This window comes from Thalia democratica, chromosome 2 (assembly GCF_965202585.1).
Source record: "Thalia democratica chromosome 2, ktThaDemo2.hap1.1, whole genome shotgun sequence".
Lineage (NCBI taxonomy): Eukaryota > Metazoa > Chordata > Thaliacea > Salpida > Salpidae > Thalia > Thalia democratica.
Window position 1 is genome coordinate 39981761 of NC_139166.1, and position 25168 is coordinate 40006928.

Below are 25168 nucleotides of genomic sequence, written 5' to 3' on the forward strand. Positions count from 1 at the left end.
TGTTCTTAATAGTCTAAAGTTTCAAACAGTTTTTAGAATAACTTACTTAGTAAATTAATTTTTGAGTCCTGGACAAGACGTTAAAAAAAAGGTATCCGATCCGCGGTGTGCGACTTCGATAACCGAAAGGTTCTTCGTGAACCAGGTCTTAGGACCAAATATTTTGAGCGTCTATTTTTTTTTATTCAAAAGTATCAGTTCACACAGTTTTTATTTTTTTTTTAGTTGTAATAAAGTAAAAAGTCAACTTTTTAGTTAAAAGATAATTTTAAGTTTGTGAACTACTTATAATAAATTGAAGAATAAATATTTTTTTTTAACTTTTCAATAGTCAAACGGTTTTTTTAACATTTTTTTCAGATTTTTGTTTTATGCTACATCAAAATAAACTAGATTTGATTTTTTTCTCGTAAAAATTTAAAACGTTTGTGTAATAATTATTTTTACTAACGATACTATCTTTCCATTTAAGTGTTATATTTTATTTCTTGGATATTTTTTTAAGAAAATTATTTACAATTTTAGTTTGATAGTCAAAAGAAGATAGATTTTGTTATCTTTTTAAAATTAAATCTTAAATACTAAAGTTATATCTGTTTCTTAAAAACCAAAACAAGTTAATAATCTCTCCTGAACAAGACGTTAAAAGGAATTCAAGTGGTGTGCAACTCGATAACCGAAAGGTTTTTTCGTGCACCAGAAATCTTAGAAACAAACATTTTGAGAGCTTTTATTTGTCGTTAAATAAACAATATAACATAGTTGAAGTTCTGTTTTTGAACAGGTCTTGTTTACTAACTGTTTTTTTTTTTTTGTAAAGTTTTTAAACAATTAAATAGCTGTAATTGCTGGTAAAAAGTAAAATGAAAATATAATAGTCTTTTTTTTTGTTATTATTTCTGTTAAAGAATTTTTTAAACATTTCTTTTGACCAAACTAATACTCTTTTTTTGAAATAAGTAAAATTTAATTTTAATTTACTACTGTAAATTTGCAGTTAGAAAAAAATAAATAAAAACTGTATTTACTTTTTTATATTAAATTTACTCAAGTATATAGTTAGATTCAACTTTTGCTGTGCAATCTATATTTAGTTTTTTTTTTCAGAAATCATTAAAAGTTGACATGACTTAGTTTTTATTTTTCGAATAGTTTTTAGTAAAAACTCTTTTGCTAATGTAAATTTGATATTAAATGAATTGTCGCGTTTGATTTAGTTTCTAGTTTTTTTTTAACAATTCTTTATTGGGATTTTTTCTATAGAGTTAAAGTTTTGACTGTTAATTTTGTTTTTTAGCTCCTTAAAATTTTTGATTAAAGTGGTTTACGACTTGATGACTGCGAGGTCTTTTCGTACACTTAGATCTTTAGACTAACGTTTTTTTAAGCATTTTTTTATGTTTTAATTTAATAGTCATACTTTCATATCTAAAGTTGTTTGTAAAAACTATTTTAAACTTTGATCATTAAGTCATATAAGATAGATTAGACTTTAAAAGGTATCTGTGATGTGCAACTCGATAACCAAAAGGTTCTTAGTGCACCAGGTCCTAGAAGCGTCTTTTTTTGGCATTCAATAAACTATAATATTATAAATGTAGTTAAGTAACTTTTTCGGTCTGACTAACTTAATTGTTTTCTTCCACAAGTTCAAAGTAATGTGCAATATTGTTTTATTTTAAAAATATTAGGAGTAGTAAAACAACGTTATACTAAAAGTATACATTATCTTCTTTTTTTTTTCTAATTTAATTTTTTTAGTTTTTACTGGTTTTAGTGTACTACTTAGAATTGCTATCAATTAAATAAAAGAAGGCTTGTTATAGCAATAAAACTTGTATGAATAATTTTTTTTTTTTATCTAAGGTTGTTTTGGGCATTACTCGGCTCAATCCAGAACTAGCCCGTCAACAGAAATATCTAACCTGTAACAATTTTAGCTCGAAAACAAATTAAAAAATGTTTGAGTTGTGCTATATTTTATTTTTCAATACAAATTAGTCCTTAAGAAATATTTTTTTTTAATTGTCTTCAATCTTTTTTTCTTTTTATACTACCACTTTCAAAATTTCGCGGCCCTCTTAGACACTTTTCTACTAAATCTAGCGCACCGAAGAAAAGTTGCTTACCCCTTTGATAAGCCTCACCAAACACCCTCATTTAATTTCTTGCAAGTCTTGAATATTTTTTATTTTGCAAAACTTTTCCACATAGATCAGTGCTTATCAATCTATGTACTTCAGTAAAAGTAAATACTCTAATTTTTTTCTTTTTAAGGATAGTTTTTTGTAGTTCTTAACATGATATACTCACAATTCCCAGCCACGCAAAATTACCACCTTTTTTTTTGATTTTATATATAATTTTTTTCTTTTGGTTGTTTATTTATTGATCATTTTATTTTATTTTTATCACTGTTACCCCTTCACTAACCCTTACCCTTGGTCGGTAAACGGTTCTCGGATTTGATTTGGTGGGAATTATGCACGCGTTGTAACTGAGCGGTTCCCATTAATACTAATATATAAAGTTGTAAAAGTATGAAAAGCTTAGTAGTTTTTGTTGAAATATATTTTTTCAATACGTTTTAAAATACTTACTATACCTTTTATTTCCTATTGAATGTTTTAATTAGTAGTGAGTTTTTTTAATAGGCTTTAGTCTACGAACATAAGGACTTTAATTTTTTGTGCCTTTTTAAAATTTTGGTTTCTCTTTTTAATGTTTTTACTTTCTTTTTAATATAAAATGTACTCTTTTAGTACTGTGTTAGAAAGTTTTAATATTCTTGAAAGGAGTTTTTAACTAAAACTTTCTAATATAAAACAATTCATATTTTTAAATACACAACATGCTTTGTATTTAATTTTACTTTATATAGTTCCTTATTACTATTGCATTAAAATATATATTTTATTACATAGATTCTTTAAAATTTATAGAAATTATACAGACAATGTTACTTATAAGAAAAAAATTTTAATTAGTTTTTTGTTCGGTATTTAGTTAGTTTTCACTAAATGTTTTTAGTTGATCATTACTAAAGATTTTAAACATTAATTAAATTTAGTTTAAATAAACTATCAAAGGATTCATATTTCAAATAATATTTTTTTTTAAATTACACATTAAAGTTCATTGTACTTTCAAGAATGTTACTCTAATTCTCAATAAACTTGGAGTAAAAAAAAATTAAATAATTCTCCATTATTTTTTTTTATCAAGTTTATTGAGAACAAGAGAAATATTTTTAAAAGTACAAACTATAAACCTTAATATACAAACAAAAGTTTAGATGCTTTTAAATAAGAATTATTGTTTACTTATTTGATGACAGTTTTATAAAACAACAAAAAAATTTTACTACGACCTGGACTGAATAGGAATTTTACTTTATAAAAAAACAAACTATTTTAGAGTTATTCTTATTCATAAACTGATAAACTTATGCAAAAAGATGTTTCTGTTAGTATTGTGAAGTTGTTTTTTACTTTAACTTGTATATAACTTAAACTTTGTTTAATTTTTGAATTTATAATTCGTTATTTTATAAATTTTGTGAAAAATGTTTTAGATTCTAGAATATAATTTCTAGTTTTATAAAAAAATGCTTAATATAACTTTACAACTTAATTAAGTTTATATCGTAAGGCCATACTGTTGCTCTTTTAAAGAAATTTAAAAACAAGTGATTAAATCTAGTTTTTACTATAAGATAAAAATTCAGCTTTTTTTTTGTGTTAATGAAAGTTTGTTAATAGAAAAATTTAATTTTTAATAAATGAATGCATGCTTCTTTGTCTATTGTACATAAAAAACGTTTTAACCTGGTGTAAACCGCGGTGTACAACTCGATAGCCAAAAGGTTTTCTTGTAAACCAGGTCCTTCGACCAAACTTTTTGAGAGCTTTTTTACAGACTCTTTAGAGTTGTTAATATTAAATGGGCAGCGAAACGCCATCAGTCAAATTAAGTATTTGCTTCAAAAACAATTGCTTTGGTTTTTCGACGGGCTATGCTTGTTTTTATCTCTAAGATTTAATGCTTTAATACTTTATATCTCGAATATGTAACAATGATGCCCCTTAATTATTAATTATTAAATTAAAAGTCTAACTGTAGGGTTTTACAACAAAAATTGTGTCCTTGTTGTTAATAAAAAGTATGTTTTAAGCTAAAAAGATATATCAGTCAGCACTTTTCGAACGTTGATATAAACTAATGACTACTAATCTAAATGATACACAGTTTTAAGCAACATAAAAAAGATATTGCTATAAATAAGTTTTTTTAATAAACTAATAAAATTATATTTTGTATAGATCAAATGACTGATCATTTTTAAAGTTTAAGTAAGTTTTTATAATTTATCAGTTTAAAAAAACAACAACATTGTAATAGTAAGATTGTTGAACATGATAAAGAAACCGAATCTAAAATTATGGCTAAAGAACCTAGTGCGTAGAAAGTTCTTTCGATCATCGTGCTTTGCATTTGATCTTTAAATTTTTAAACGAATTTTCAATTTTTTGTTTTCAATTTTACAATGGTTATTTTTGATAAATCATAAACTTATAATACAAAAAAACATGTGAAATATTTGAGGCAGCATTTAAGTTTTATTAGTACTATGACTGACGCAAGATAGTTACTAACAACATTTTAGACTTCATAAACTATTATTACATATTTTTATTCAAAGTGTTTTTATACTATATTGATAGACTTCTCTTAGAGATTCACAGACCTGTAGTTTTAACTTTAAAAATATAGATTTCTCGCGACTCTGCTGCCTAATGAGTACTAATAAGAACGAAACCGGTCGTATGTTGTCTCGGATACTTTGTTGATGGTCGTGTGGTTAAGTTCATTATTTATTATTGATGGCGCAAAACATCCCAACTTTGTTGATGACGGCCGTAATAAATACTGATTAGAAACAAACGTGCAAATGCTAATGAGCTATTTAATAAAATTCAGACTAAACAAACAGCTTAAAGATTAAAGTAAACTTCTTTACAAATTTAATTTCTGTATTATACAAAAGTAAGGTATAAAAACTTTAGTATCTATTTATTTAAAAGTATTGACAGTCTTGAATTTTCAAGTTTTTTAAAAGTTTTTTTTCGAGTAATTTTAAATAATTTAACATATACTTAATTTTGTTGATTTAGAAACTTCAAAGTGACCAATATTTAAACAGTTCACCAACTTTAATTAAAACATATTGTATCTATTAAACTAAGTACATTCATTTAAAACAGTCGCTTTGTGTTAACAGACTGCTCTAATTTTTGTGTAAGTAAATAGTGCGGTTTGTTTTATCTTTATTTTTGTTTTATTCAAACTTGGGTCCGTTACGCTTTATCAACCATCCGATAAACGCACAATGAGACAAATGAAAAAGTTTATGTTTAGAAGTCTTTTTAATTTCGTTGTTTTCGAAACATTAAATTGATACTTGCTTTTTAAAAAGCTTACTTTCATGAATTAGTTTTAAACTAGAAAAATGATTAGTTTTGATGATTTTCATAAAAAAGTATTTTTAGACTTGTTAACTTAATATTTCCGTTTGATATAAGCTTAGTAAGCATATTAAGTTTAAATTTTCTCAAATTTGCAGATGCTTTGTATTCTATTACTTGAATTAGTCAAAATTTTTAAAGTGAGTGCTTAGTTTTTCATAGTTCCATGCTAGAAAGTTATTAAATTTGGGTAGCATTTTGTTCAAAATTATGTTAAAAATAGTTTACTTCTATTTAATAAAAATACAAACAAACAAACGAATATATATTTAAAACCGACTTTTAGTCCTTAATAAGCATGATGAAAGCAATAGAAACTATAAATTAAATAATACACTTTTTGAATGATTTAAAATAAATTTGGCAAGCATTTCATACTTAAAATCTTAAAATTTATTAGACTTATTTTATAAATTAATGTTAGCCATTATTTACTTTTTAATTAGTTTAGTTTTCTACACAATAAAAAAAATAAATAAGCTCCAACAAAAAGAACAAGTACATTTAAGTTGAGTGTAACGTGTTTACTTTTTTTAAAAGTTGTCAACACTCAATTTTAAACTTACAACAGTTTTTTATTGTTTAGAACCAACAATCTCTGATACGTAAGTTTTTTTTTACTTTTGTATGAAAATTTATTTAGATATTTTTTACCTAATTACACATAGTACGAATTGGTTGCTTTAATTAATACGCAAAAAATCAAGAAAAAATAAAAAGATAATTTGTATAATCGCTTGATGGCTTGATTGGAAAATTATGTAGATGATAATATTTTTTTGTTTTAAACAGTTTAGTAAAAGTTGTTATAACAAATGATAAACATAAAAACTTGATTAAAACAAATTTTTTTCTTTAAGTATTTCTAATTTTGTAATTTTTTATTCTAGATATGTTTATACTATAAAAAATATAGTAAAAATGTGTAAATTTAGTTTTATAAAACACTATTTCCATTGATAAACTTTATTAAAGTTTGTACTAGCTTTCTAAGTTAACATACTCCCTTGTCAAAAACAACATAACAAAAACAACAAATACTCATAAAGTAACTGAAACAACATAATCAGAGTAAGACTTAATCAAATATACACAAGTAATATTCATAACAAGTGTTAGCACAAAATTGAATGTTTAACAAGAAACTTATTAAAAACAAAATGGATAACTTGAATATGTTAACCGTAACTGCTAATCCTTTATCAGGACCAATTTGATTTTCAGGGAACGGGTCTAAATTGCATGAAGACAAAATTACACGAGGTTACTAAATTGCACGAGGGGACTAAATTGCACGAGAACAAAATTGCACGGAGCCAAATTTGCACGAATTAGATTTGTGCACTTGAGTAAAAAAATACAGAAAAAACTAAAAGTTAAAAAAAAACAAAAAAAAAAAACTAAAAGATAATTTAATAAATAAAAAGTTACTGACTGAGGGTAAAGGTTAGGGGTGACAGTGATAGTAAAAAAAAATAAATAAAAACTAATAAAAATTAAAAAAAAAAAGTTTAAAAAAAAGCTACCGACCGAGGGTAAGGGGTAACAGTGATAGTAAAAAAAATAAAAAATAAGACTAACTAAAAATAGATTTAAAAAAAATAGATTAAAAAAAATAACAACTTAAAAAAAATAACTTACCAACCGAGGGTAAGGGTTAGGGGTAACAATGACAGTAAAAATAAAAATTATAAATAAATAAATAATTAATTAATTAAAAAAAAATTAACTCGTGCAAAAGTGTCTCCATGCAATTTTATTTTCGTGCACTTTTATCCCCTCGTGCAAAAGTGTCTTTGTGCAAAAGTATATTCGTGCAATTTTGTACGCTCGTGCAAATTTGACAGCTACCCGATTTTTTAAGTTTGATAGAATGTTTTAAATCAATCTTCTTTAGATGTTAAACTATAAAAAGAATAAAAAATTTTAATATTTTTATAACAGTTGTAAATGTTACTATAATTTTTACAATATGCATAATTTTCAATGTGTTTAAACACTGCACTATTATTTGTAGTTGTATGCTCTTTTATTCTTACAAAAAGTTATCGTTCAGACTCAATGGTATACTGGTTGTTCAGAACGCCTCGACACGTGAATTTTTGACAACACAACTTTCATATACACAATTAATTGAAGATTCTATTTGAATAATGTTTTTTTTATATAAGCATTGTCGAGGTCTTTGACCGAAACTTAGTTTGCATTAAAATAGCTTCAAAGAGTTAGATAAATACATTAACTGAATCCTTTAGAAAAAAATCCCTACTTTTTAAGTTTCATACGCAATACGAATTTTTACTCCAATATCTTTAAACATTTTTGTGTTGTTTCTAGGAAATTTTTCTCATGTCTTTTTCAAATAGAGTATTGTTATGAAGTGTTTGTTTGTAAGGTATCTTCATTTTTTATTGACTCAGGTTCAGGATTTAATCGGTATTTACAACTGTTTTGAAACTATTAACAATATTTTCGTGATGTTTCTAATTTTTTTTTGGTGGCGTGTATAAAAACGAGTCTAAGCTTTCAAATATTTTCGTGACTTAAAGCGCCAATACATTGACTTTAGATTAGAATCATTGGAAAGTGATAATTAAAGCAAAACCTATAGCCGATGGTAATAACCCCGGTGTGTAAGCTATGCTTAAAACACGTTACTGCTGTTTTATATGCGTTGAACCAACCAAGAGGTTTGTTAAAATTAGAGAAGCTAATTTGTATCGTCTTGTCGACAAATTAAACAACTGCTATTTAAGTTTAACAAATTTTAATATTTTTGAATAAATATTCACTTATTTTAGGTTTTGTAGATTTGATTGTTAGTTTAAAGCATTTTTTTTTTTTTTGCATAAAAAACCCTGGATTAAATTCTAAATGACGTCGTAATATTTTTAGTTTTTGTGTAATTTGTTTATTCCTTTACATTATGCTTTGATTGTTAATTTTTTTTTAAGTAGCATAGCTGTGATTGTGATTAAAAGGTTCATGAAACATATATACAGTTTTTTTTCTTAATGTTGAAATATAATGGGTGTAAATTTTGCAACGCAGGAAAGCTATAAATTTTAAACGTTAAAAAATCGGAATCTTTAAACAAAAGAAACGAATTACAGAACGGTTGTTTACTTTACAGTTAAAAATTTATTTTAAAACTGTGTTTTCTAGAGTTTTGTTATAATTGTGCTTATACTGTTATTACGTAGTATCTAATTTTATATAGTTTACTCATGCTTATATCTTGTTTTTTATTGAATAAAAACCTTGACGAAGAAAGCATGTAAAGCGCCGATAAAGCTGTACAAGGAAGATATTGTTTTTTTTTTTTTATAATTGGCACCCACAAAAAGTAGAGATACCTTTTACTATCCACAGACTTCACAAAGCAAGTATATATACTTTTTTTGAAACTCGCATTTAAAAATAAAGTTTATAAATCACTCCTTCCAAGGAGGCTCAGTAAAAATAAATTCAGTTATTTATATTTAATCAAATTTTATTTTGAATATTTTTTTTGATAGACTATTGTCATAGTGCTTTTATGTAACTTATTAATACAGAGCAAAAAGAATATATAAAAAGATAATAACTTTCAATAAGACAACAATTAAGTAGTTTCTTGCTTTTCGTAGCACCATTGAAGTGTGTTAACCCGTTAACACACAGAAACATGTGTTAGTGTAACAAAGAAAGTAAACTGTTTAAATTCTTATTATTATAAAAAGACAACCTTTTTTTAAGGTGCTTGCAATTTTTCAGTGCTTATTGCACCAATTGTAAAAGCAAAATATAGTTAAGTTTATAGAGTTAAGTATTGAAAAATTTACAAAAAAACACATCATGACGTCTTAAACAAAATTACTATAAGTAGTCAGTTTCTATAAGTGCAAATTTACAAGTATTTTAAGTTACAAATTTTTAATATTTTTAAAATAAGTAGTTTGATTATGTAAGCAGGGCTGTTTTATTTTTGTGTAGTAATAATACATTTATATTTTTTTTTAATACTTATCCAAATACAAACTACATAAATTTTGAGTTTTGTTTTGCTTTTTTTCGGTTTTATATAGTTTCCTTTACTTTAAATTGTATTTCTTTTTATTATCGGTCAAGTTCCATATATGTTTTGACAATTCTGTGATGTACCTTTTTTGTCTGTTGTTTAAGCTTGTTTCATGACTGTCAAAAACTGTCAGAAAATTTTTATTTATAAAGCGACAGTGGTAACAGCGGAGAACAATAATCAGTACGTGGGTCATTGGGTTTAATGTCTTTAAGTAAAGGCATAAACGTGCTTTAAATAATAGCAAATAACTCAAAACTACTTTTACAAAATACATTTGGCATTTATAAAATATAAATTAAGACTTTATTTAAGCCGGGAAACCTTAACATAGACAAAAATAAGTTTGATTTAAAACACGTCTTTATTTTTTGTAATGTTGGGAAACATGAGATTGTAAAATTAAACACAAATTTAGCTTTAAATGGAAGAAAAGATCTTTACTGTAGTTATAATTTACTAATAATTTTTAATTTGAATAGTTTTTGAAGTTTAAATGTATTTATGAGGGTTCTTTAAAACTTGACTAATTTAATGACATACTAATGCTAAAAATTTTTGTCTAAGATATGTGCATTTTGACTTGTTTAAAGTTTTTTAAATGAAAGTGACTGACAAACTAGTCTATTTCATAGGCAAGTGAATAATTAGTCTCACGATAACCGTAGTGATTTATTGAAATATAAATATGTATTTATTTATACTGGCAACCACATTTCATGTGAAAAATAACTCTGTTTTCAAAATTTTTATACAAAACTAATATTATATAACTTGATAGATTCTCGACTGGCTACTGAGCCCAATTTGTGGGGTTTTAATTCAAGTTTAGTGTCAAAAATCAAATGTAAAAAAACAACTCGATTTTTTTCTTTTGAGCCAAAAATAATTAGTTTTATGATGAAAAATTAATTTGAAATAAATTTTACTTAAAACTTAGTTTGCTTAATAGCCAAAAGGTGAAACTTGAGTTAAAATACTTTTTAATATATTTTAGCTTAAAAATTCTTATATGTATGTTTTTAATTCTGAATAACAAATTTGATTACAACAAAAAATCTTTCTATATTATTCTAACAAATATTTTTTTACGATAAAGGAGCATGAATATTGCGGTGGAAGCTTGTAAAATTAATGTTTAAATAATCGAGTTTATTTTTACCGTTTAACAATAAACGTTTTCAAGTTAAAATTCATTCTTAAAAATTTTGTACACGAGTTTTATGTAATAGTTGAAAAATACTAGTATTTATTCTGTTATAGTTGCTGATGTACCGGTAAACATTAACAAAACTTTAAAGCTAATCTATACGATGTTTATAAAGTTAATCAGAGTATTACAAAATAAAACCAGCGTTTTTAAAGAATACTGATTTTTATACAATTGTTAAAAAAGCTAACAATCACAAACTATCATTAAAGTATGATATAGAGATGAATAATCTAAAATGTGATTTTAGTGTATGAACAAAATACTTAAGTTTGTTTGTACTTTTTTATTATAAACTATTAAAAGTATTGTATATTCAAACTAGTTGAACTTTTAAAAAAAGAAAGTTAGTCGATAAGTTTAAATAACGTAAGTTTAGTTATAACTTTATTTTAAATTTTACGTATAAAACTGAGCAATTACCTTCAATGTAGTAGCATAACGAACACTTACTTATGTTAAATTTGTATATTTCAGTATTTTATAATCTATTTTTGAATATGGTAAAATGTAATATATATAATTTTTGTGTTTAAGTATTTTTGATATTACTAAAAAGTCAAGTTTTTCTTTTTATAAGTAAACATATTTTAAGTAATAATTTACAAAAGCTGAAAAGTTTTTAATTTTTTAACAAACATTTGTTAAGTAGTTTCCAGTACAAATTTATTAGTAATCATCTTAGAATAAAAAAGTTAATGCTATAAAATTATATAGATATAAAAATTATTTTTTATTTATTAATTTGTTCGTTCAAACCATAAAATACACTTCTAATTTTACAAAATAAATTTATATTATATTTTAATAAAAATTTATACAGCAAATAAAACACGAGCCTAACTTTTTTGTGAATTTTTATTTATGATTAAACAAGTATCATTATTAAGCAAGAATGTTAATGCTAAAATATTAACCTTAAACTATTATATTTTTTCTTGTTTTAAACTTTATTTAAATCAAAAAAAATCTTAATTGTCTAGTTTAATGTTAGAACTATATTTAGTAGGTAATTTTTTTACAGTCGAAGTATTAAATATTAAATTGATTATAAATGATAATGTCTTGAATTTTTGAACTGTTTAAAACTCTTTAATTTTTAGAAAGTATGAGCTTCGTAAACAGTTTTCTAATAACTTGAAGGCATTTGGAAAACACTTATCTTTGTTTAAATTTTATTTTTATTTAACAAAAGTATAAAAAAGTACTTAAAAAAATTGAAGTAAGACGTAAAACATATTCTTTTATATCAAACTCTCTAAAGTACTTTATTATACTTCAGTATTTTTAGACAATTGTTGTTCTGTGATATAGTTTGAGTTTTTGTGGTCAATATACTTCTAAAAATTTTTAAAGTACTAAAACCTTTTTTTTATTAAAAAGAAAAAACTTTCTCAATATTTTTGAAGTTCAAAATATTGTTTTTATACTTCTTTTAATGTGTTTTAATAGGTAATCTAATGCTAAAAAATATACTTAATCTTTTTGTTTACTAGTTTTTTATATATTGTAAATTTGAACTAAAACAGTTGGTATACTTTCTATGTGTATATATAAAGTTTTATAAGTCACCTTTAAAATTAATGAGGACTTTTTAAAACAATGTTGGTTATTTATGTTGATTTAAAATGCTTATTTAATTAAATTAATATAAACATTGTTTAGATGAACATGCATTAAACTTTATTTTAAGACATAATTAGTAAAATTCTAGAATATTTTTATTCATACTAGATATTTAAGTATACTCGTTTCTACAATAAAAATTCAGAGATTATGTTAAAAAAAACCATGCAATCATTTAAAACTTTTTTTTTTAGTTGATCTCACTTAATTTTTACGTCTTTAACTTTAAGTTTTCTAATTCGTTATCATTTCATTTAGTTCTATTCTAACTCGATACGTTTTAACTTTATATTTCTAACTCTTTTTTTTAATTTGTTCATAGTTTTGTTTTAGTTTAGTCAGTTTTAATTTATTTTTTATATTTTACATAACGTTTTATATATCTAGTTAAAATCTTAAGTACGTTTTTCAAATATTTTTTTTATTAAAGTGAAAACTTTTATGAAGTTATATTAAATAAAGTTAGAAACAAACTAAAACGAGATTGCAAAAAAAAAAAAAGAACTAATTTTAAATATTAAAAACAAATACAGTATACTACCGCTTAAGTACGCACTTTTTTTGGTACGCATCACGCCTTAAGTACGCACTTATCCAGAAAGACAAAGTAAAGGATGTTATACTAGAACTTCAAGAAATTCCAGTTTTTTTGCCTAAATCATTTTAAAATCTATTAAAAAAATTTGCAAATTAGAACTATGTTTTAAATGTTATTTAAAATAAATGACTTGTTTATTTGGCATAATTATTTGGTGGCTAGTTCTAAGAAAGAAAAAAAACAACTAAATTTTATGTTATACTATATCGTCAAAAAGTACGCACTACCCGTGCTAAGTACGCACTTTTTGGTCGGGTTCAATTTGCGTACTTAAGCGGTAGTGTACTGTAATTTAAACTAAGTTTTATCTAAATTTGAACTAAAAGAATATTGATTTAAAACTAAGATAAGGTTATTTTGTACTAGAATTAAGTGAAAAAGATCAAACTATAAAATTTAGTAGTTTAAATAAATGTTAATTAGAAATAAAAAATTTGGAAAGAATAGTATGCCATTTTTTTAAGTTCATAATTTTTCACTCTAAATTTATCAAAAGTTTTAAGCTAACAAAAATAAACTATGTAAATTGTACTTTTAAAGCAAATTTTAGATATGTTAATAAACAGTTGCTTATAACAGTTTAAACGATATTCAAGTACTAGAAATTAATTATAGAATTTAAAAGCTGTACAAATAAGTTATTTATAAATAACTAAACAGTTATATATTGGTAACTCTTATCAACGATAAGCAACAATAGATCTGTTTAAAATGATAAATTTAATAATACATATTAATATTAATAGTTTTTGTTGTCATTAAGTTTTAATTACTAAAACGTAAAAAAAAAACTTCGCTTTAAATCTTTGAAAACAAACATTACATTGTTTTTAGAATGTTCAATTCTCAATCAAAAAACGTATGGTAAAAAATAGAAATTGATTGTTTGCCCCTTTATAAGAGTACTTTAATGTATTATGGTATGTGTTCAGTAAATTAAGAGTATTCATAAAACTATAATATATAAACAGTGCATCATGATCAATTAACACAAAAATTTAAAAGAAATAATCAGGTATAAACTGGTTTAACAAAGAATTTATTGTATATAAATAAGTTGTTTGTGTTACAGCTTTAAATACGTTTTGAATTATTACCAAATGCTTAAATGAAGTTTAACATCAAACTCGTTTTAATATTTCTCTTTCAAGTTCATACTTCGTATACGGTAAAAAAGCGTACGACAAATAACGAAACTATAAATTCAACAAGAAGAAAACAATTATTAGGTCGAAATCATCACAAAAGAAGTAGCGAGTATGGAAACTTCACTAAACATGACCTTAAATACAACCCTCAGTTACAAACAAAAATAGCAAATGATAAAAGTAAGTCTAAAAAATTATGAAACTTATTTGAATACTATAATATCAATTTGATAATATAATGTCAAAAAAGTATGTACAGGGTACTACGTAAAAAGTTAGACAGTAAAGTACCCTTATCAACTTACTTGTTAAAGTTATCGTTTTGTTGTCTTTATTCAAGTTTTGACAACATTATTTAGACAATCGCACAAATGCTATCGGAAGATTGAGACCCAAGTATCGTTTTTATTACGGCTTACCAATCAGTTGAAACTTAAGAAACTTATATTGTATGTTATTTGTAGTAAATCATCAATATAGCACGAAATATTAATGACTTGATTGTTAATTACGCCTTGTCATGTGGCAAAAGTAGTAGAAGCTGCATAAATTTAAAAATGCTCGATCGTGGTTAACAGTACCTAAAAAGTAGTTATCAACTCTTATATAAGTTAAATTTGATAAGCTTCTGTGATGTAATTTCAATTATAAATCAAAGCATTTCTCGACCTGGTGGTGGTGGTAAATATTTTGCTAACAAAGTCCGAGATTTTTTTACGATGTATGAAAGTGAAAATTTGGCCTTAAAACTGCATGTGTTTTTTTGTTTAAATAGTCATCCTTAATTAAGTTTAACTTTTATAAACATTTTAATATACTTTTTAGAAACAACTTGTTACAAAAATTTTAACCTCCTATTTATATACAATACTTTTAGAAGTTCATACTGTAGATTTTTAGCTACCAATAAATAATTCAGTTGTGTTTCAAGCAAATCACTTTTTTTATTTAGAACCTCTATTTTTGTAAATACAAACCTTAATTTTACTAGAGTTTTTTATTAGAAAAATATTGTGTATGTATAGATATTTGCTATGCTTTTAATAGTGTTTAAAAAAAATCTCTACAGCACAACATGGAAACAAATCAGTATAAACTACTTGAAAGCAGTACAAGAAACAAAATATATGATTAACTTTATTTTTTCTATTAAATCTACATAACTTTATTATAAAACTTATACTTTGATACTCTTTATAAGATTATATTAACAATTACTTTACCGATCATTTATATTAACTTTTTTATTAAAAGGCCTGTTTAAAAAAAACTACTAAAACATTTACGCTTGAGAAAAGTGGATAGAAAAAACCACAAAAAACTAAAAATGATGTAATGTTTAAAATAAATATGTGCGTGACGTAATTTTAAAGAAATTAAAACTGTTAATATAATTTTGTGGTCAAGTACACATGATATAAAGTTTAAATTCTCTTTGTAAAACCTAGATTTTCTTAATTTGAAAATATTTACACTAGTATTTAGATAATTTTTATTTATAAATTAAATTAAAAAAAACATAAGTACTTAGTTCAAGGTTAACGAATAAATTTCAAAAAAATATTAAGTTTTTTAAAATTATTGAAAAATAATTGATTAAGTTGTTTCATAGGTGAAATTATAAATTCTAAACTCAATTATAATACTTTAACTTAGAATAACTTAAATTCTTTTTTGTTTATAAACATATTTTTGAATTCTATTGTAACTTTTCAAGCTTGAGTTCTGTTAAAAGCTGTTTACTTTTTTTTATTGGAACTTTATCAAAAAAATTTAAATAAAAAAAAGTTAATATCGAAATAAAAAACAATGTTAAGTTGTTATTAGCTATTAAGTCGTAATAAATAAAAATGTTGTTAATGAGAGTTAAAAAAAAAAACTTATGAGCCTGACTGAATTAACAAACACTCTATTGAGTTTAAGTTATTGATAAAAAGGTCATACAAACTAAATCAAAACGCAATAGTTTGAAGCATTTTTTGATCTACAATAGATTTAATTTTTCATTAATGACAAAAGCTCGTTAATTATAAGACTTAAAGTTTCTGTTTTCATAGGAAGGATTTGTAATTATTTATAAATCATTTGCACTTAAATATATATGTATTTTAATTACTGATTATCTTTTTATTTTACAAACTTATTAAAAACTACACAAAGTTCCTTCTTTAAAGGATAAGTTTGAAAGTATCTATTTAGTAGAAAGTTAAAAAAAAGTTTTAAATATCATGACGTATGAACATAGGATCTAAACAAATACAGGTTTTAGAATTAGCAAGTAAAACTTAAATAAAGATAAGGTATTAGTAAATTATTAATAGTTGTGCTTTTCTATTTAATGTTATTTGTGTGTTTAACTTAAGCCCTTCTTTCAAATTCAATATTAATTTCAGAGTGTAGAGTTTGCTCTGTTTACACCGTTTCAAATCAGCCTAGAATCAATACTAATTGAGGAAGAAAGGCCTAAACTAAACACTCAAATAACATTAAATAGAAAAGAACAACTATTAACAGTTTACTAATTACCTTATTTTTACATAAGTTTTACTTGCTACATTCTGAAAATTGTATTTGTTTAAATACTATGTTCATCCGTCATGATATCTTAAACTTTTTTTCAAAACTATCTACTAAATAAATATTTTCAAAATAGTTTATTAACTGAAAATTATTTTTTTGTAGTTTTGAAAAAGTTTGTAAAATAAAATAAAAACAAGAATCAGTAATTTAAACACATATATACTTAGTTGCAAATCGTTCATAAATATTTACAAAAACCTTCATATAACATAAAAACTTTTATTAGTTTCTTTTCAGCGAAAAATGCCAAACTATTGATAGCCAACCCACATGTTTAGGTTAATGTCTGCAGTTACTTAACTACTTTTAATCAGACATATTTGAATAAGGTTGAAATCAGGGATCGGCAGCCTTTTATAAGTCGCGGGCCAATTTTCCTATAATAAGTTGCTCACGGGCCGCATCATTTATTTGTTCTATTAAATGATTTCTTACACTTAGAGTACATTTTTCGCTGTATCCTAAAACATAATTTTTTTGTATGATGTTTTAAGTTTGTGGTTAGAGTAAAGCAGGGACGTAGCTAGCCTGAAAAAGTTACGAATCTGAAAAAAATTATAATATCTGAAATGATGCATGATGACGTCATACCGAATATAGAGAGCAATTTAAACTGGGTAGCTGTCTAAATTGCGCGAGCGTACAAAATTGCACGAGGGGACAAAATTGCACGAAAACACAAAATTGCACGAAGATACTTTTGCACGAAGACTAATTTGCACGATAGCAGAAAATTGCACAGAGATAAAATTGCACGTAGACAAAATTGCACAAAGGTTCACTTTTGCACGAAGACACTTTTGCACGAGGGTACATTTTTGCACGATCAGACAATTTTGCACGCAGACACTTTTGCACGAAGGGTCATTTTTGCACGAGTGACTATTTAGCACGGAGGGTCAATTTTGCACGGGTTTTGTTTCCTTACCAGGGACGGGTCAAATTTGCGCGTAGACATTTTTGCACGAGGGGATAAAATTGCACGAGAAGACTCTTTTGCACGAAAAAATTTATATAATATTTATACATAAGAAAATCAGAATTAAAAGATTTATAAAATAAATAATAGTATACGAAAAAATGTTATATATTATTTAAAAAACTAAAAAAATTGAACTATATAATTTAATAACTATATAGAAAAAAAATTTAAAAATAATAATTAAAAATAACAAATCAATTTAAAGTAAAAAAAAATAACAAGTAAAAAATAACAAATCAATTAATAATAAAAAAACACTAAAAAATAAATTTTAAAAAATGTATATATTTTATTTTAACGTAAAAAAAAAAATTTTAAGTAAGAAATAAAAATTAAATGTTAAATAAATTAAAATAAAACATAAAAAGTCAGAATTTAAAAAATCAAATAACTAAATAATAAATAAATAAGATTAATAAAAATTAAAAATAAATAAATTAAATAATAAATACATTAAACAGAAGTCCAAAACAAAATTTAATAAAACTAATAAAAAAAGTCAAAATAAATGAAATAAATAATTAAATAAATTTAAAATAAATAAAAATAATTAAAACTGTTAAAATAAACAAATTAAATAATAACCAAAAATCAATCAAAAAAAAAAATATAAATAAAAATAAAAACAAATTGTACAGTATTCCTCCTTTATTGTACCAACATATGTTTCTGTGTGTTAACGAATCAACACACTTCAACTGGGTTCTGTAAAAAAATAATTACTGTAATGGAAGAACAGAAGCATAGAATAAAGTAGGTGTATACATGTTTTCATTAAAATAAAATATCTTCTACAGATAATAGTTAATAATAGGTAAAATAATTAATATTAAATCCGACTGTTATAAAACTATATGATATTTGTGATTATTAAGTCTAAAATAAGTAAAGTAAGCTAAATTACACAACAAAACAACAAACATATGTTGGTACAATAAAGGAAGATTACTGTACAATTTGTTTTAATTTATATTCCAGTGAAGTTACTTAACTAGGATCTTTTGTTAGCAAACGATTTAACCTATATTTTTGAATAGTTATTAATAAAAATAAAACCTTGATAATAAAATTAGATTTTAACCGTTGTTAAAATAAAATAACCAAATAGAGATTTGTTTATATTAACATTTTTTTTGTTAAAAGCAGAAGTAAAATAATTGTAGCTGTTGTAATATTTTGTTTGTTTCATATAAGTTAAAAGCTTGTATCCCTTTTTTTCTAAAAATGTAAGAAGAAAATTGCTTCTTACAGTGCTTTTTAGCAAGTCTGGGTTAGATAAAGAGAAAAAACAGAGCAGGAGAAACTTAGGGCTAATTAGAGTAAAACGCCTGCAAATAGTGATGCAACTAAGATAAAGTTTAGAAAAATAGAAAACAATGATTATAAATTATTTTTAAAACTTTTATACAATTCAAAAAAAAAAAACAATTTTAGTTATAACTTATCGAAGTACACAGCCATAACAGAACTTTCTGTACAATGCACAATAAAAATTTCATCAGACGGATTTTCTCCTTTCTAAATTTATTTAATCTTCTCACTATTTTGCATGCTTGTTTTTTCTGTGCAAAGTAAATTCGTGCAATTTTGTCCCCTCGTGCATTTTTGTACGCTCGTGCAATTTTAACACCTACCCATGTAAATATTATTTATTTATTTTTATTTTTAATCTTGTTTTATTTCATATTGAAGTTTAGTACAACTTTAATTTAATTTAAGTTTACATCAATACATGTTTATTCTTTAACAAGGAATATTTTTATTTAAATAAAATACTAGTTTGATTTTTATTAAAAACTTTTTAAATTTATATTGGTTTATAAACACAAAAAATTTAGTTTCAATTAAAAAAAAAAATCAATTGAACTCAATTAAATTAAATTAATTACACTAATACATGATTATTATTTTGTTTATAAAATATAAAGGTTTTAATATATAATTTCTTTATTTAGTTTAAGTTAGTTTTTTTTTTGTGCAAAATTGACCCTCCGTGCAAAACTGTCTGTCGTGCAAAATTGACCTTCCGTGCAAAATTGTAACTCGTGCAAAATTGAGCTTCCGTGCAAAATAGTCTTCGTGCAATTTTGTCCCCTCGTGCAATTTTGTGCCCGCGTGCAAACTAGTCTTCGTGCAAAAGTATCTTCGTGCAATTTTGTACACTCGTGCAATTTTGTTCTCGTGCAATTTTGTTCTCGTGCAATTTAGTAACCTCGTGCAATTTTGTCTTCGCGCAATTTAGACCCGTTCCCATTTAAACTACCTTTAATAGTTTGTACTTCATATTAAAGTATGCAGTTTTGTTAAAACTTAAAAAGTTAACAATTTTCTATGTATGAGAAATAACTGAGAAAATGATAAAAGTTACACATAAATATGTTTTAACACATTCAATAATTTTGTTTAATTTCCAACATAAAAAAAACTTAAAACTTTTATCAAAACCTTGTTTTCTTAGATATGCAATTATTTTGCTTTTATCAAAAATAATACACAATATAATTAAAAAGTATTAAATGTTGTTTCTAGCTGTAAAAAAAACAATCATTTTTTACAAAAACTAATTTATTACAAGTTCTTTAACGATTAAAAAAAAAACAACAGAAAACCATAAACACAAAAATATGTTGTCAATATTTAAAAAAAAACCTTTTATTTAAATTTTTTTAATATAAAGTAAAATGTATATTTACAAAGTAAAGCTTAAGTTTTTTGTGAAAATTATAAAATATTCAGACAAAGTTGTTAAAAAACTATTTTTAAAAATTTATTATCATTTAATAAAAAAAAATAGTTATTTTGGCCTCCTATAGCCCCTTTACTAGTCACAGTCCCTTTTGGCCACTTTGCAGCTTATGGCTTCCTAAACTTTTGAAATAGTACCCAATAGAGCCATATGGCCCACTTTTTGGTATGGTAAGCCCTGATTTAAACAAGTATAAAATCTTTAGAAAAAATTTCAAGAACAAATTTCAAATTATTGAGTTTTACATAATGTCTTTTATGTTGCAAGCTTTTTGTCTTGTTGTTTATTTTTTTCTGTTATAATCATTTATTTTTTCCTGATAAGACTTTAATAATAAAATCCTCACTATTTAGAGTGTTTTTCTTTTTTTTTGTATATGTGTCAACCACTGAGTTTTGATTATGCAACATTCAACTATGAGAGTTTTTTTGACATTAATCAAAAATTCATATTTTTGTTTAATTCTACTTTAATTTCATCTTCTTTTAAAATCAAATTATTGTGAACATATATCTGTTAACTTATCATTTATGTAAGTTTATAGTTTTACTAAGTTATTACAAAGTTTATACTACCTATTTCTTTGTTTATTTTTATGTGACTCAAAACATGATTAAAAGTTTTCAATACAACAAGATCTATTTCTAAGTCATACTTCTATAATAGGACAACCTCTCTCATTTTTACATAAAAAAAATCTACAGATTTAAAATATATTTATTTTCATTGCATTCTTCTTTGATATAAAAAATCTGCTTATGAGCTAAATTTTTATAATTTAGACGCGTTTAGTTCGTTAAATTTTTTAAACACTAAAGTTGCTAGATAATATTTCGTATGTCAAAATTGTCTATGGGGAGAGCAAAATTAGGTATTAATAAGTACAAAAAATCGAGAGTTTTAATGCTAATTGAAACAAAAGCGCGACTTTTTTTGATAAAAAACATACGTTTCTGCAGATTTGCAAAAAAATTCAAAACTATCAAAACTTAATTATTAAAAAAAAAATTGAAAAAAAATTATTATGTTCCTTGGTTTGCCTTATTTTGATAATACAATGAGCTAAATTATCCATATTAATTTTATTATAGTGCAGCTATAATTAAGTTTGATAGATTTTTTTTGTAATTTTTTTAGCGGTTTTTGTTTTCCAAACAAAACTAAAAACTTAAATACAAAAAATAAAGTTCTGACACTATGAAGTTTTTACATAGTTTATAGCAAACTTTTATTTTATTCAATTAGTTAATAGCTACTCGGTCTATTATTATGTACAACTTACTTTTTTGAAGTAATTAAGGATGTAAAAATATATACAAAAAGCTTAAAACTTTAATTATTTTAAATTTTAATTTGAAGAAACATTATTAAAACTATCTTTATTATAGAGAAATGTTTAAAAATAAATTAAGCCTCAACTTAACTGCTGTAGTTTTTATTTCATAATAGCATTAATAAACTTACTTTTTTAATTTTTTGTTAATTACTTAAACTAAAAAACTGTTTGTTTAATGATGTATATATCTGTTTAACTAATTATACAAACTAATATAAATTTTTAGATAAGTAATTGGTTATAGAAAAATGTTTAAATAAAACAAAATATACAAAATAGTTATGTATTGTGTTTGAAAAACTATTTAAATAACAAAAAAATATAAAGCAATAAATAAAATAAATAAGAACATTAACTGTTTTAGTCTTAAAATTTAAAGAAGTTTAAAGTATTGTGAATATTTTTTGTAATAAAAGAAGAGTTAAGTTTTAAGTAAGTTTTAGAGTTTTTAAATATGTTTTCTTCTTTTTGTTCATTAGTGCTAGTGGTTTCGCTATTTATAAAGAACACTTTCCACCTCAGTCTGTTTATAAATTTTGATGCGGCTTAGTGGTAGTGGTTTCGCTATTTATAAAGAACACTTTCCACCTCAGTCTGGACGCATCAGTCTGGCCGCATCAAAATTTATAAACAGACTGAGGTGGAAAGTGTAAGTTTTAGAGTTTTAAAAATAACCTTTAATAGACTTAAACAATTAAAAAGTTATTATTAAACTGTTATCTTTTTTTCTTATGTTTAAGGTAAAAGTTGCAAGTCAGGATTGATGACTAAAGAAAAAAAAGACTTAGTTTGGAAAAAAAACGGTTGCGAAGAATGCTCATGCTTAAAAAATAATCAAGTGTTTTGTAGAAAACCAAGTTGTCCAGAAAATGATTGTGAAAAAACCGTACAAGTAGAAGGAGAATGTTGTCCGATGTGCCCAGGCATGTTTTAAAACATAAAGTTTAAATTTAGTAAAATAAGCTTATAAGATATTTTAAATAAACTAAAAATAATCAGTAGTTTCAGTTTTATGTTTTTAGAAAGGCTGTGCAAGGCTTCAGATGGAAGATATTTTAAAAACGGAGCAGAATGGAACTTAAACGATTGTACAACTTGCGAGTGCAGAAAAGGCGTTATTTTATGTTCTGTTGAAGATTGCAAGTACAAGGGACCAAACGCTATTAAGGGTTTTTATAACTTATTAAGAGTTAAAAAAATAACCATAATACCAGTATGTATATGTATATATATATATAAAATAAGGTTAATGTTCAAACTTAAACACCTTCTACTGAGCCCACTTGAAGGGCTTTTAAATAATTTATTGAAATAGCGATTTTAAAAATTCTGGAACATATGTTTCATAAAGACAAAGAAGATTGTCTCTAATCTTCAGCCAGTTCAATTTTAAAATAACATATATATAGAACTAAAATACACAAAATAAACTTTTGCTTGGGACAGCTGTTTCTGCGTTTAATACGCGTTATATATAATATATATATATATTGATCTAATCAAAAACTTAGTTTTATAGCTTTTTCTTATAAAAGTTAGAAGTTGTTTATTTAGTCATAAAATAAAATTAATGTTATAAGCATAAAGTCTTTTTACAGTTCCTGGATTTTGTTGCCCAGTTACTCCAGATATCTCATGTCTTGACGTTAGAGGAGATGATATTACAGTTTGGAATGAAGGTTTTGTATAACTTTTGGATTTAAATTTTTATTCTTTACGATAAGCTTTTTTTTAATGTTCAAAGTTTTTCTAAAGAATACAGTTGAATGCTATTTTAAAATTAAAATCATTTTGACTTTTTTTAAATTTTAATATAAAGCTTATATGACTTCGATAGTGTTTTAAAATTTGTTATCAGTTTAAGAAGATTACTTTTTAAATATAAATGATTTTTTAAATGCTAAACTGAAAAACTATTCAAAGGACCTTGTAGACATTGCTACTGCTTGGATGGCGAAAACTTTTGTGCAGATGTCAAGTGTCCTCATGTCACGTGTACTAATCCTTACAAAGAACAAGGAAGCTGCTGTTACAAATGTAAAGGTGCTGAAAAAATTAAAACAACTTTTTTACGTTTTTTTAAGAGTATGACAAAACCATTTAACTCGAAAGTTTGGCTTAAGAAAGCTTTAATATTCTTGCAAATTCTAAATTTCACAAAAATCAAATTTTTAGTTGTAAAATTTGGTTTTTAAAGCAATTACATAAACTGATATTTTAAAAATAGTTATATAAATGTGCAAAAATGTTCATGCTGATTTGCTAAGGACTTTTTATTCTGTACACAATATCAAATAAAAATATCAAACTTTAAAAAAACTATTCCACAGTTATTGCTTTTTCATTTAGAAGTAAAATATAGAAAGTATTTGTATATGAAATATAATACTCAAATCTGTCCGGACACAGTCAACATTCGTTTGTGAGTTTTTCACGGCACCAAACAGATAAAATAATCGAATGATTCCTTGAAAAACCTACAAAATTTTATTGCACATTCAATTTCAAAACATTTTAAAAGTTTTAGTCTCTTTTTCAACTAATCAAACTAGTTTAAAAAAAACTTTTAAAACTAAGACACATTTTTGCAAGTAAGATAAAAAAAAATCTTATGACGTAGTAATTCAAAACTGTCTATAACTAGTTTGTAAACGTAGTATGAATGGTTTGAAGGTAGTCAATGAAAGTTACAAATAATGTAATAAGTCAAATGAAATTTGCGTTTGAAGAACACAATCTAAAAATTCTTTAGAGAAATTTCGAAACAAAAAGAAAGTGATCAACTAGAGTTTTTGAGTAACCCTTATAGCCTGCGTTAAGGGATTACTTTTTTATATAGAGCTACAGCTCCTTTTAGTTCTATTATAATTTTTTTAACAGCCAAACGCTTAGGGCGTTTGAAGCTGGGGGCACGACCTACTTTTTCCTGCTCCATGTTCAAGAAATTATGTATTAAAAAGGAAATATAAAATAGCTAATTAGTTTTAAATACTTTATTTTAAAACTTTAATTTAAATCTAAGTTTAAAAACTATATAAATTAAAAACAACTTATTTTAAATTTGCAAATAGTTCAACTCTTTGTAATAAATTAACAACAGCAATAAAGAAATTTTCAGATACAGGTTGGCACTATCAAAATTAGTGTAAAAAAAACAGCTTACATCAACAACAACTTAATAAAAACATTAACCGCTAACACTTAAAAATAGCCGAAAACTAAACAATTTAATAACAAAGGGCGAATTTGTTACATTTAGATGTCAACCACGTCGTTGACAAAACAGAAAAAGACGGCTTTTATACAAAAAATCGCATAAAACAAACGGCAAAAAACCGTGTAGTTGTAAATGAAAAG

The 25168-nt window shown here is 24.3% G+C and overlaps 1 protein-coding gene across 1 annotated transcript in view; it reads left to right on the plus strand.

Moving 5' to 3' along the window:
• Positions 1-14069: 14069 nt before the first annotated feature.
• LOC145828988 (kielin/chordin-like protein) overlaps positions 14070-25168 on the plus strand; it is a 39943-nt gene continuing 28844 nt past the window's right edge. Inside the window, exons 1-5 of the mRNA XM_082936732.1 lie at positions 14070-14347; positions 22552-22738; positions 22838-22980; positions 23410-23490; positions 23735-23854. Coding sequence (XP_082792858.1) covers positions 14128-14347; positions 22552-22738; positions 22838-22980; positions 23410-23490; positions 23735-23854 — 751 coding nt within the window. The 5' untranslated portion in view covers positions 14070-14127. The remainder of the gene's footprint in view (positions 14348-22551; positions 22739-22837; positions 22981-23409; positions 23491-23734; positions 23855-25168) is intronic.